Source organism: Terrapene carolina, unplaced genomic scaffold, assembly GCF_002925995.2.
Source record: "Terrapene carolina triunguis isolate 2854851 unplaced genomic scaffold, T_m_triunguis-2.0 Scaffold238, whole genome shotgun sequence".
NCBI lineage: Eukaryota > Metazoa > Chordata > Testudines > Emydidae > Terrapene > Terrapene triunguis.
In genome coordinates, this window is record NW_020664589.1 from 17,118,513 (window position 1) to 17,132,495 (window position 13,983).

Genomic DNA, 13,983 nt, shown 5'->3' on the forward strand with positions numbered 1-13,983 from the left:
CCTGAGAAATATCCCACCCTCTGACTCCACCATCTCAACCAAGCAAAATTTCCCTGGAACCTAACCCCCCCCCCTTACATTAATTCTTATGGGGAAATTGGATTCACTTAACATCGTTTTGCTTAAAGTAGCATTTTTCAGGAACATAACTACAACGTTAAGTGGGGAATTACTGTACTTTTAGCCTTCAGAGCATCCCATGGCAATGAGTTCCATATGTTGACTGTGTGTGTTGTGTGAAGAAATACTTCCTTTTGTTTGTTTTAAACCTGCTGCCTATTAATTTCATCACGTGACCCCTAATTCTTGTGTTCTGTGAAGGTGTAAATAAAACACTTCCCTGTTCACTTTCTCCATGCCTTTCGCAATTTTATAGACCTCTGCTATATTCCCTCTCGGTTGTTTCTTTTCTAAATTGAATAATCTGGAAGATGTTGGATACCCCAGTCATTTTGGTTGCCCTGCTCAGTACTTTTCACAATTCTAGTATGTTTTTTGAGATGGGGCGGCTAGAACTGCACCTGGTATTCAAGGTATGGGCGTACCATGGATTTATAGGATCTATTATCTGTCTTACATTTCCTAACATTGTTTGTTTGTTTGTTTGTTTTGATGGCGCTGCACACTGAGTGGATGTTTTCAGAGAACTATCCATGATGACTCCAAGATCTTTCTTGAGTGGTAACAGCTAATTTAGACCCCATCATTTTAATGTATAGTTGGGATTATTTTTTCCCGTGTGCATTACTTTTCACTTAGCAACATCGAGTTTCATCTGCTATTTTGTTGCCCAGGCACCCAGTTTTGTGAGATCCCTTTGTAATTCTTCACAATCGGCTTTGGACTTAACTATCTTGAGTAATTTTGTATCATCTGCAAATTTTGCAACCCCATGATTCACCCCCTTTTCCGCAGTATAGGTCCCAGGACAGATCCCTGGGGGACCCCACTATTTACTTCACACTATTGTGAAAACTGACTGTTTTTTCCTACCCTGTGTTTCCTATCTTTTAACGACTTACTGATCCATGAGAGAACCATTCCCTCTTATTCCATAACTACTTAGTTTGATTAAGAGCTTTTGGTGAGGGATGTTATCAAAGGCTTTCTCAAAGTCCAGGTATGCTTATCAGCTGGATCCCCCTTGTCCACATGCATGTTGACCCCGTCTGGTTGTTCTAATAGAATGGTGAGGCATGATTTCCCTTTACAAAAGCATCCATGTGTCCAGGGCTTTGGAGCGGAGCCCGGAGCTGGAGCGCAGAGCAGCTCCGGAGCAGTGGAGCTGCAGGTTTTTACTTGGAGCTGGAGCGGAGCCGGAGCACAGCTCCAAAGCTCCTGCATGTGTCTGATAATTCTGTTCTTTACTATAGTTTCAAGCAGTTTGCCTGGTACTGAAGTTAGGCTTATTGGCCTGTAATTGCCAGGATTGCCTCTGGAGCTTTTTAAAAAATTGATGTGACGTTAGCTACCCTCCAGTCATCTGGTACAGAGGCTGATTTTAAGCAATGAGTTATGTACCACAGTTAGTAGTTCTTCAATTTCGTATTGGACTTCCTTCAGAACTCTTTGATAAAATTAATAGTAATAAGTCACCAGGACCAGATGGTATTCATCTGTTTGTTCCAGCCTCCTCTATTGACACCTGAATCTGGGACAGTTCCTCAGATTTGTTACCTGAAAAGAATGGCTTGTGTGTGGGGATCTCCCCCATATCCTCTGCAGTTAAGACAATGCAAAGAATTAATTAGCTTTGCTGCAACAGCCTTGTCTTCCTGGAGCGCTCTTTTAGCACTTCAATCATACAGTGGCCCTACTGATTGTTTTGGCAGGCTTCCTACTTCTGATGTAGTTAACTTTTTTTGTTGTCAGTTTTTGTGTCTTGAGTTAGTTGCTCTTCATATTCTTTCGTGGCCTGCTTTATAATTGACTTGCCAGAGTCTATGCTCCTTTCTATTTTCCTCACTAGGATTTGACTTCCAATTTTTAAAGGATACCTTTTTTGCCTCTTATTTCTTTTTACTTCACTGTTTAGCTATGGTGGCATTTTTTGTTATTACTGTTCTGTTCTTTGTTTTTCAAATTTGGGGTATACGTTTTGTTTGAGCCTCCTATTATGGTGTTTTTAAATAGTCTCCCTGTAGTTTGCCGGTGTTTCACCCTTGTGACTGTTCCTTTTAATTTCTGTTTAACTAACTTCCTCATTATTGTACAGTTCCCCTTTTTGAAGTTAAATTCGACTGTGGTGGGGTTATTTGGCATTTTTTCCTCTACAAGGATGTTAAATTTAACTACATTATGGTCTCTGTTATTGAGCAGTTCAACTATATTTAACTGCTGTCCATATCCTATTCTCCACTTATGACTAAATCAAGACTTGCCTCGCCCCTTGTAGGTACCAGGACAAGCTACTCCTTGGTGTCTAGAAATTTTTCTCTCCATTCCTTCCTGAGGTGACATGTACCATGTCAATATGAGAATAATTGAAATCCCCCATTATTATTGTGTTTTCTGCCTTTATAGCCTCTTTGTAGCCTCTCCCTGAGCATTTCACAATCACCATCACCATCCTGATCAGGTGGTTGGTAGTATATTCCTACAGCTATACACTTATTGTTCAACCATGGAATTTCTATCCAGAGAGATTCTATGGGGCAGTGTTATTCATTTAAGATTTTTACTTTGACTCTGTGCTTTCTTTCACATAGAGTGCCCCATCGGTATGACCTACTGTCATTCCTGTATATTTTGAATCAGGGTATTACCATGTCCCATCAGTTATCCTCCTTCCACTAAGTTTTTGTGATGCCTATTTATATCAATATCCTCATTTAATACCAGGCATTGTAGTTCATCCATCTTTGTATTTAGATATCTAGCAGTTGTATATAAACACTTGTACATTTTGTATTTAAATGGGGCTCTTTTGCATTTGACTGTTCCTTACTAGCTCCTGTCTATACTTTACCAAATTCTTTCCTATCGTCTTTACTAGGACATAGAGATCCCCCTTTAATAAATTCATTCCAAAGGGATTTTTCTGCCTGAACTACGTTCTGCTTCACACCTGTCAGCTTTCCTTCAAACCTTAGGTTGCAAAGGACTGTAGAGGATTTTTTAAACTATCCTCATATCTGAGATCTTCTAAGCATTTATTGGGGCTATTGTTAAAGTATTTTTACTGGTTTTACTAGGGATAAGATGATGAATACTGATATAAAAATATTTCTGCTATTATGATTCTGAAGAGGCAAATTTTAAAGCTTGAATACCCATTTGTTTTAAAATGTTGAGTTTTAAAAGACATTTATTGATGTTTTTGATTGCCGCTGTTGAAGTTGAGAAATATATAGCAAACATCTAAACTCTGCTTTAAAAGGCAATACACCTGCTTTTATAAGGGTGAGAGCTGTAAAGTATAAATATTTGTAAAACTGGTCTAGCAGCGCTTGTGAATTTTAATACCCTTCCACTTTTGCTAGCATATTTGTATTTTTTGCTAATCTGCACTAACTGAAATAATAGAATTTCATACAACTGTAGGACTGGAAGGGGCCTCGAGAGGTCTTCTAGTCCAGTCCCCTCTATTCCAGGCAGGACTAAGTCTTATCTAGAACATCCCTGACAGGTGTTTGTCTAACGGGCTCTTAAAAATCTCCAATGATGGAGATTCCACAACATCCCTAGACAATTTATTTCAGTGCTTAACTACCCTGACAGTTAGGAAGTTTTCCTAATGTCTAACCTAAACAGCCCTTTCTGCATTTTAAGACCACTGCTTCTTGTCCTATTCAATCTCTTCTTATAGGTCATGTTTTCTAGACCTTTAATCTTTTTTGTTGTTGTTCTCTGGACTCTCTAATTTGTCCACATACTTCCCAAAATGTGGCACCCAGAACTGGACACAATACTCCAGTTGAAGCTGTATCAGCGCAGAATAGAGCGGAAGAATTACTTCTCACATCTTGCTTACAACCCTCCTGGTAATCCTTCCATTATTATTATTTCCCCCCCCCCCCCCCCTGTTTTGCAACAATCAACACTGTTGACTCATATTTAGCTTGTTATCCACTATGACCCCCAGATCCTTTTCCACAGTACTCTTTCTTAGGCAGTCATTTCCCATTTTGTTGTGTGCAACTGATAGTTCCTTCTAAGAGGAGTACTTTGCATTTGTCCTTATTGAACTTCATCTGATTTACTTCAGACAGTTTCTCCAATTTGTCCAGATCATTTTGAATTTTAATCCTATCCTCCAAAGCACTTGCAACCCCTCTCAGCTTGGTATTGTCTGCAACTTTATAAGTGTACTCCCTATGCCATTATCTAAATCATTGATGAAGATATTGAACAGAACTAGATCCAGAACTGATCCCTGTGCGACCCCACTCGATATGCCCTTCCAGCTTCACTGTGAACCCCTGATAACTACCCTCTGGGAATGGTTTTCCAACCAGTTATGCACCCACCCTTATAGTAGCTCCATCTAGGTTGTGTTTCCTTACTTTGTTTATGAGAAGGTCAGGCGAGACAGTATCAGAAGCCTTACTTAAAGTCAAGATATACCACATCTACCACTTTCCCCCCATCCACAAGGCTTGTTACCCTGTCAAAGAAAGCTATTAGGTTAGTTTGACATGATTTGTTCTTGACAAATCCATGCTGACTGTTACTTATCACCTTCTAGGTGTCTGCAAATTGCTTGCTTGATTATTTGCTTAATTATCTTTCTGGGTACTGAAGTTAAGATGACTGGTCTGTAATTCCCCAGGTTGTCTTTATTCCCCCTTTTTAGCTTGGCACTATATTTGCCTTTTTCCAGTCCTCTGGAATCTCTCCCATCTTCCATGACTTTTCAAAGATAATTGCTAATGGCTCAGATATCCCTTCAGACAGCTCCGTGAGTATTCTAAGATGTATTTCATTAGGCCCTGGTGACTTGAAGACATCTAACTTGTCTAAGTCATTTTTAACTTGTTCTTTCCCTATTTTAGCCTCTGATCCTACCTAATCTTCACTGGCATTCACTACGTTAGATGTCCAATTGCTACTAAACTTTTTGGTGAAAATTGAAACAAAGTCATTTAGCACTTCTGCTAAATGTCTGTCTCTTTTGTCCTCTGAATGGATGTACATCATGTTGCTTATTGGGCAACTACTCGCTGTATTAACACTTTAGAATATGCCTTCAGGTGACAGAATTTATTGTCTTTGTGCAAATGTTTTGGGAACTTAATATTCATTAGTGGTATTAAATAGCACTCATTTGACTAAAAAAACTACTGCATGTTCCTTGTACATGAGGCAAAACATGGCATCAGTGTATGTAAGTGTAACTGATATACTGACTGATGAAATTCATTTCAGTAAGTTTTGTAGAGCAGGGAGAGTGTTTTACTATGTTTGCACAATGCATAGCAGAAGGGGGCCTTAATCCTGACTGGGATCTTTAGATGCTGCTGTAAAACAAGGGATCACTTATACACCTGTGATATCATTTTTTGTATATTTTTATAGGACTCACAATTTTATAAACCTCTTGGTGACCGGTTATGGAGGGTTATTTTTCAGGAAAAAGATGTTAAGCAGTGTACAAACTGAGTCAGAGGTTTGTGTTTTTTCCATGTGTGTCTAGCAAAATTTACATGGCCTTTAAAAATCTTCAGGTCTAAGACCTCTAGGTTCAACCCTCATCCCTTCCATATTTCCTGTGAAGAATCAGAGCCTAATACTCCAGCATAGGCTTAAAAACATATGGAAAATAACGGCTTCGCATGCAATATTCAAACAACTGGCTAGGATTTCTTTTACAAATAATGAAATAATTTCAAATAAGGTACTATTATACATTTGTTCATTGAATGAAAGATGGAATTAAAACAAAGCAGCCTTTGAGTTGGGAGCAAAAAAAAGTACAGTTTTCTTAATAGAAGAAAATACTCTTCCTGTTTAGATAACTCAAATAGCTTTTAGTGAAACTTTCATACAATCATAGGACCGAAAGGGACCTCGAGAGATCATCTAGTCTAGTCCCCTGCACTCATGGCAGGACTGAGTATATTTCCACATAGAATGTTTTACTTCGGGCCTAAGAACAAGTATGAGAAATTTTAGCCCCAAAAGTAACTCTGGGAAAGTTTATATGTAAATTAAAAATAGTAGTTTAAAATGGAAGAGCTTTCTCATTTGATTCCTGTATTACAATCTATCTTGTTGTTCTGTTATGGTTGCTGAAATATTTGCCTAAAGTGTTCTTTTTCCATTTTAGGTCGGGAGACTTTTGCAGCAGTTGGCAATGACAGGTTCTGAAGAGGGAGATCCGCACATGAAGAGCAACCTTGGCAAATTTGACAAAGTAAGAGTCACAAAACAGTACATCTGTACATATTTGACACTTTGCCTTTCTGTAGCCCCTCTCATCTGAGAATCTCAAAGCACTTCACAAACAAATAAGCTTCACAGCCCTCTTATGAGGTAGGTGAGCAGTACATCTAATTTATGGGTAGGCAAACTGAGGTACAGGTTAAGTGACATCTGTATGGTCACATACAGTCAGGGTCAGAGCTGGGAATAGAACTTGGAGTCATGCTTCCTGACTACTAGACGCACACTACCTTGTTGCTTAAATGACAACATTAACAAAACGTCAAAATATGGCACTTTCTAAAACAGATACAAAGTGATATTTTTTTTTTTATAATTTTCTCTGCTGAATTTAGCATAAACTACTTTTCATTTAAGGGGACACCATGTAGTCAATTTAAAAAAAAAAATTTGCACACCTGCCCATGGATCTTCCTGTCAATTTTTTGCCTCATTTCCTCTCTCTTCCTCCTCACCCCCCGCCCTTTTTAGTAAATTGTTTACTCTCCTTTCTTAACGTATGAAGGATGCACACACACTAGGGGAACTGACTCTACGGAGGAAACAGCGAAACTAACTACGCAATGTGCTGTCAAATGCAAAAAGCAAACTAACAAACTTTTTTGCTCATTTCTTTCAATCTCTCTTGCTACTTGTAATGAAACCTAGGTAAACATTGAGCCAGATGTGACTTTTAAATTGACAGTTCCCTTACTTGCCTATCCCTGTCCCCTATAATTTTGTTTCACTTGTAAGCTATGCTCAGCTGGTTCCTGAGGAAGGAACAATTTAAATACAAGTTCATTACTGTGAGCTAGTTTAAGTCATCTAGTGCCACTGCATAACAGCATTTTTAAAACTGTACTTAAATATTGAGGACTACAGAATCTATTTAAACAAATGCAGATGTGGAGTGAAGGGAACTCTAAATTTTTTGCATAATTTTGTACTTACTCTTCATTGTCTAAAAGATGTTTGATTTGCTATACATATAAGAAGCAGCAAAACTGATATTCCCATGTAAATTATGTATATACCTCTTGTACCTTTGTGTTCTTCTGTAGCTCTAAAATTTGAAACCATTCACTAAAAAAACCTATGTCTTCTCCTTTCAGAGCTGTGTTGCTGCTTTCCTGGATGTTGTTATTAGTGGGCGTGCTGTGGAAACCCCTCCGATGTCCTCAGTTAACCTTCTAGAAGGGTTGAGTAGGACTGTGGTTTATATGACATACAGCCAACTTATTAATCTGGTAATATCCTGGTTCTTCAATAGGAGTAATATTTTCCTGCACATACTTGCAGGAGAGAGAGATAAGTGGGTGTAGTAGGTTAATATGTAGTTTCATGCTCCCTTCTTAATTATACAAACTCTCTAATTTTGTAGGTTGGTTTTATGCGAAATGTAATGTCAAGTGACCAACTGAAGGAAGATCGGATGGCTCTGGAAAACTTGTTGGCAAACTTACCCCAGAACAAACCCGGGAAAAGTAGCAGCCTTGAAATGACTCCTTACAATACCCCACAACTCTCCCCTGCAACTACCCCAGCTAACAAAAAAAATCGACTGCCTATAGGTGAGGAAGATTGAGAGAAATTCTTACTGCAAAAGCTTTTTGTTCATAGGCTTTCCTGCACCCTGTGTACACTTCTTCAGCATTTCTTCAGTCCTCTTGTAGGATATGCTTAAGTTTTCTTCATACCACTTCCACTGTGTGTGTGTTTGTGTGTAGCATAGTTGTCATTGAATCAGACTTTATGTAATGAAAATATCTGTTGGATCATCTTTCTGGTGTAACCACTCTAGCAGGACTGTACTTTTACCATATTTTTTTTCTAGTACCTTGTCTAGTCAAGTTTGAAATTTCCCAAATGATGTTGCCACCACTTTCCTTGGAAGAATATTTGATAATTTAATAGTTCCAATTCATAGTGTAATTTTTCCTTTACTCCTACTTACACCTCTTAGACCAGACTGAATTTTAGTGTATTCATATAGTAAATGAAGTTGTAGGGTTCCTAGTTCGCATGTAATGTAGACTTAATATAATCTAATCAGCATATGTTAGTGAAATGATGCAGGCCAGTGGATAGGAGAGAGTGAGTGGTGGTGAGGATAGTGCAGTTGTCAACATTGATACAGAGAGGGTTTGAATATGAGGAGAAAGTAGAAGAAAAGACAGATGTTCAGGTTTTGCAATATTTAGAGAAGTGGCAGAGTCTTTGCAATAAAATGCTGGAGAGACAGGAAGAGATGGGAATCTGGTCAGTTGGGGAGAGGTTAGGCATGGGGAGGTAGATTTAAATCATCACCGTGGAGGTGATGAGAGTGGAGATGATCACTCAAGCAATGAGAGTGGAGTGGGGAAGAAAGTCAGGGTGCAGACATTTGGCAACACCAGTATGGAAAATGGGAGGAAGGGGGATCCATTGAAGATAATGCTAAAAAAGTGCTAAGCAGTGTAAGAGGGGAGATTGCCTTGTAATTATGCTGTCTTAAATCTGGCTACTGATGTAATGTAGCGCATTCTCTTCTGAAGCATAGAATTTCATGATCTTATACCTTTTCAGCTCAAAAATATCCCAGCTCAAAATGTGACACTTTTTTCCTCTAGATCCTAAAGTATTGCACTCTGTTCTAGTGTTTACTTATATGATTGGAATATTGGTATTCAGTAGAAAAAGAGCTTGGTATTTATCTGTAACATAGGGCAAAAATATTTATACTTAAAATAGTAAATTAAAGGTAGCAATTACTAAAACCTCATTTTGGTACCATGAGTTATCCTTACCTCTCTGTGCACAACTGCTATTCTAAGTTTACATTAGTGACGTAACAACTTGTTTGTATTTATTTTACAGTTTAAAATATTTTTGTTGTTCAAAGGCTTGATTTTGTTTCTGTTTAATGCTGTCGAAACCCAGGACAACAGTTGGCAGCCATTACTGCCTGGGATACTTCTACCACCAATCTCTCAGCTCACATTAATCTAGTAACCCCATTTGGTGGGTAATGGACTCTTTCCCTTCTTCATCTATGCAAAACTTCTATTCACTTCATAAAACCATGCTTCTCATGCTTGTCTTTAATTTGCTTTGTGCCAGGCTTCTTTGTTTGTTCCATTACGAAGGCCAATTCCTACTTAAATAGCTAGAAAAATGTAGTAACCTAAAAAGCCTACTCTCCCTTTGATGCATGATAATTGAAGGTAAAAATTTAACTCTCAAGTTGCACATTTGGCCTCAGCTCCCATGTTTCAACTGAGGAAATTGATGCCATGCTGCCAGCCCCTAGATAAGATAAGGAACTTCAGGTCCTTGACTCTTTCTCCAAGGTGTCCAGAATGGGGAGAGGAAGAGAAGATGATATTAAAAGGAGTTAGAGAACCACAAAGTAATCAGGATGGTGTTATGATTTTGCTTTGCCATGTGTTTGTCAGTTCCTGATGATGTAACATCGGGTCTTCAGGTTTGTGATTTTTTTGTGTGTGACTTCCTGCAGTAGTTCTTGCTGAGTGGCTCTCCAGTGCAAGGTGTGGCATACCACTGTTCTGAATGACTTATTTCTGTTACCAGCACCTCCTCTGAACAGGGTAGAACCATCCTAGGCCAGGCTTAGAGTGGCATTTTCCATTTTCTTTATGCCATCACAAAAATTATAAATTAGCATGCCCAAGAGGTAAAAAGAATAAGGGCTTACCAGCTTTTGCTTATAAGTGTTTGACACATTCCATCTAGTGTACACCGAAAAGGACTTGCCCAATAAAGTCCAAAACTGTTTTAAACGCCCTAATAAAAGGTTTACTCTACAAAACATTGAAAGCCTTCAGTAATGCTGCTTTAGAACCTAGTCGTGCAAGGGGCTGTGTGCCTCTTGCTTCTGTTGACTGTATTGGAAAGTGCTCAGCAACTCATGGGATGCAGGGCCTTAATTCTTTTGTAGTGCTGTACATTTGGCTAGAAAGTTTTATTTGTTGGTTTGTTTTTAAGTAAGAGTTCAGGTAGCTGCTCTAAACAGCACTGTCTGAATTGCTGCCTGTGTGCCTTCCCTTACAGTGAGAGTTGTGTGTCTCCTATGAATTCTTTGCCTATTCTTGCAGGCATTCCGGGATGGGCACCAGCTAACATACGTTGAGTAACTATCACTGATGTCTGGGTGTAGTCAAGAGAGTTTGCTGGTGAATGCTGAAGGGATACGCTTTATTTATTTATATGGTGTCCCTAGCCTCCGTTTGGCAGAAGCTGGGAATGGGCAACAGGGGATGGATCACTTGATGATTATCTGTTCTGTTCATTCCCTCTGGGGCACCTGGCATTGGCCACTATCGGAAAACCGGATACTGGGCTAAATGGACCTTTGATCTGACCCAGTATGGCCGTTCTTATTAAAGTAGTGCTCTAACAGTTCTTATTAAGGATCTGGGCTTTAGGCACTATACAAACATGTAGTAGCAGATGATGCCCCAAAAAGCTTAATTTGTAATCTCATAGTTACTTCATGGCCTAGTGCAGGGGTTCTCAAACTGGGGGTCAGGACCCCTCAGGGGGTCGTGAGATTATTAGGTGGGGGGTTGTGAGCTGTCAGCCTCCACCCCAAACCCCGCTTTGCCTCCAACATTTATTATGGTGTTAAATATATAAAAAGTGTTTTTAATTTATAAGGGGGGGGTCGCACTCAGAGGCGTGCTATGTGAAAGGGGTCACCAGAACAAAAGTTTGAGAACCACTGGCCTAGTGCATAGCATTAAATAATCAATCTTGTCAGAGGTCTTGGAGATTAGAATTTTAAATGGGGAGCTGTTGCTTAGACATTCAAGTTTAAAAAAAAAAAAAAAAATTCTCTCTCCACTTCATCTTTCTCCTTCCCCCGCCCCCATATCTATCCTCTACATCAGTGGTCCCCAATGCAGTGTGCCCGCCAGGGCATTTATGTGCGCCCGCCTACTGAGAAGGACAACCAGCCGCCGAAATGCCGCGAGAAGCAGCAACGCCAAGAAGTGTCACCGCCGAAATGCCGCTGTTCTCGGCGGCATTTCAGTGGCGGCGCTTCTCGATGTCACCGCTTTTCGGCAGCTGGTCGTCCAGAGCCCGCCACGCTCTTCTGGGAACATGAATGTGCTATTTGCAACAGAAAGGTTGGGGACCACTGCTCTACATTGTTTCTGAACAGACTTCTTAGCCATAAGAAGCTTGATGCCCTTCTAGCTGGTAACAATAGGGTCTTTAAGTTTCCATGCTTGTTGAATTCAGCAAGGGCCCAGGCAGAACCCATAAATGGTTCATTGCACAAATGCAAAAAATTGCTTTTCCAGGTGTTCTTCATTTGTTTGTCTTGGTCTCCTGGTGCTTTTTGATGAGCATTTTCCTATTATTTAATGCAATGGAGATCTCTTATCAATGTAAGGTGCCTTTAGGTCATGAGGCTGTGAGGTTGGCATGACTGCAGTTTGTAGGGAAAAAACCCACCACTACTTAAAAGGTATTTTAAACATGGGAACTAAAGTGCCTTTGTGGTGGTGCTCTGTTTTTGCAATGGTACAGAAGCAGAGGGGAGTCTCTCTCTTGCAAAGGAAGAATGTGTGCAGAGAACCTAAAGGGAAAGCTGTCCTGCCCTTCTCGGGCAGGAATATCTGGGGGTTAATGGAGAAGCATGGTACATTATATGCTTCTTAAGCCACTATGCTACAAGTCTGATATTTTCACAGTAGTGCAATATTTAAATAATTACATAGCCCCAGTGTCAGTTTTGCACATCCCCAGTATCAATTTCCACCTTTCCAGAAAGTTGTAAATTGTACTTTGCATTTTGCCCATTCTTTGATATGCATGCGCTAACATCACACTTGTGTATTTGTATAGCATTTGTAGATACTCTGAGAGTTTAAATATTGAAAACCTTCATAACACTCTGTATTTTAACATGCATCATTAGCTACCCGTAGCAGAAATAGATCAAATATTCCAATGGACCAGCATGGAGACCATGAAGGATCTTCCCAGGATTCTATACAGGAAGTTCAGCCAGAAGAAGTACTGGTTATTTCTTTGGGAACAGGTCCGCAGCTTACTCCGGGGATGATGTCAGAAAATGAGGTATGAACAAGGTGTCAAATATAAATCACATGCTTTGAGAAATGAAGAATGTATATTCAGACCATGAAATAATACTAAGTTTGTGACAAACTAAGACAAGGTTTAAATTGGAGAATTAGGGCTAAAACCCTTTATTTATTTCGCTGTATTTAGGTGTAGCAAATATTCTCCAAACCACAACTGATTTCTATTTGTAATGATTAATACAGCATCCAGATTAAACAGGTAGGTGGGTGTGCCAGAGCCCTCCATTCAGATTCCAAGGCCAGAAGGGGCCATTGTGATGTAGATTGACCTCCTGTATACAGGCCATAGAACTTCCTCAAAATAATTCCTAGAACATTTTAGAATAACATCTGATCTTGGTTTAAAAATTGCCAGTGATGGAGCATGTACACCCCTTGGTAAATTGTTCCAATGGTTAATTACTCTTACTGTGAAAAATTTTATGCCTTGTTTTCAGTCTGAATTTGTCTAGTTTCAACATCTAGCCACTAGATCATGTTATATCTTTCTCGGCTAGATTGAAGAGCCCATTTTTAAATATTTGTTCTGCATATAGATATTTAGAGATTGTAATCAAGTAATCCTTTAACCCTGGCTGTGTTAATCTAAATAGATTGCTCTCTTTGAGGCCATCGCTATAAGGCATATTTTCTAACCCTGTAATCCTTCTCATGGCTCTTCTCTGAACCCTCTCCAATTTATCACCATCCTTGAATTGTGAGCACCAGAACTGGACACAGTATTCCAGCAGCAGTCACACCAGTGCCAAATACAGAGGTAAAATAACCTCTGTCTTCCTAATCAAGATTCCCCTGTTTATCCATCCCAGGATCACATTAGCTCTTTTGCTCACAGCATCACATTGGAGCTCATATTCAGCTGATTATCCACCATGACCCCCCAAATCTTTTTTCCGTCTCTGCTTCCCAGGATAGTCCCCCGTTTTGTAAGTATGGCCTACATCCTTTGTTTCTAGATGTATACATTTACATTTAGCTGTTTTAAAACACATATTGTTTTCATGCACCCAGTTTACCAAGCAATCCAGATAATCTGACTCAGTACCTATCTTCATTATTTACCACTCCCACAATTTTTGTGTCATCTGCAAACTTTATCAGTGATGGGTTTGTTTTCTTCCAGGTCATTGATAAAAATGTTAAATAGCGTAGGGCCAAGAACTGATCCCTACAGGACCCCACTGGAAACACAGCCTCTCAATGAATTCCCAGTTTACAGTTACATTTTGAGATCTGTCACTTAGCCATTTTTAATCCATTTAACATGTGCCATATATCGTTCTAGTTTTTTATTAAAATGTTGTGGGGTGCCAAGTCAAACACCTTTCAGAAGTCTAAGTATATTACATCAACACTATTACTTTTATCAACCAGATTTGTAAATTCATCAAAAAAAGATATCCAGTTAGTTTGACACAATCTATTTTCCATGAACCCATGTTGACTTGCATTAATTACATTGCCCTCCTTTAAATCTCAATTGAGACTAGGATCAGTGTCTGGC

The 13,983-nt window shown here is 39.3% G+C and overlaps 1 protein-coding gene across 2 annotated transcripts in view; it reads left to right on the forward strand.

Annotated features, from left to right (window-relative positions):
* Positions 1-13,983, forward strand: part of GAPVD1 (GTPase activating protein and VPS9 domains 1) — a 65,431-nt gene that overhangs the window by 29,343 nt on the left and 22,105 nt on the right. For both annotated transcript variants that reach the window (XM_026657241.2, XM_026657242.2), the window contains exons 4-7: positions 6,269-6,355; positions 7,479-7,613; positions 7,748-7,937; positions 12,293-12,453. In XM_026657241.2, the coding sequence (XP_026513026.1) occupies positions 6,269-6,355; positions 7,479-7,613; positions 7,748-7,937; positions 12,293-12,453 (573 nt within the window). The remainder of the gene's footprint in view (positions 1-6,268; positions 6,356-7,478; positions 7,614-7,747; positions 7,938-12,292; positions 12,454-13,983) is intronic.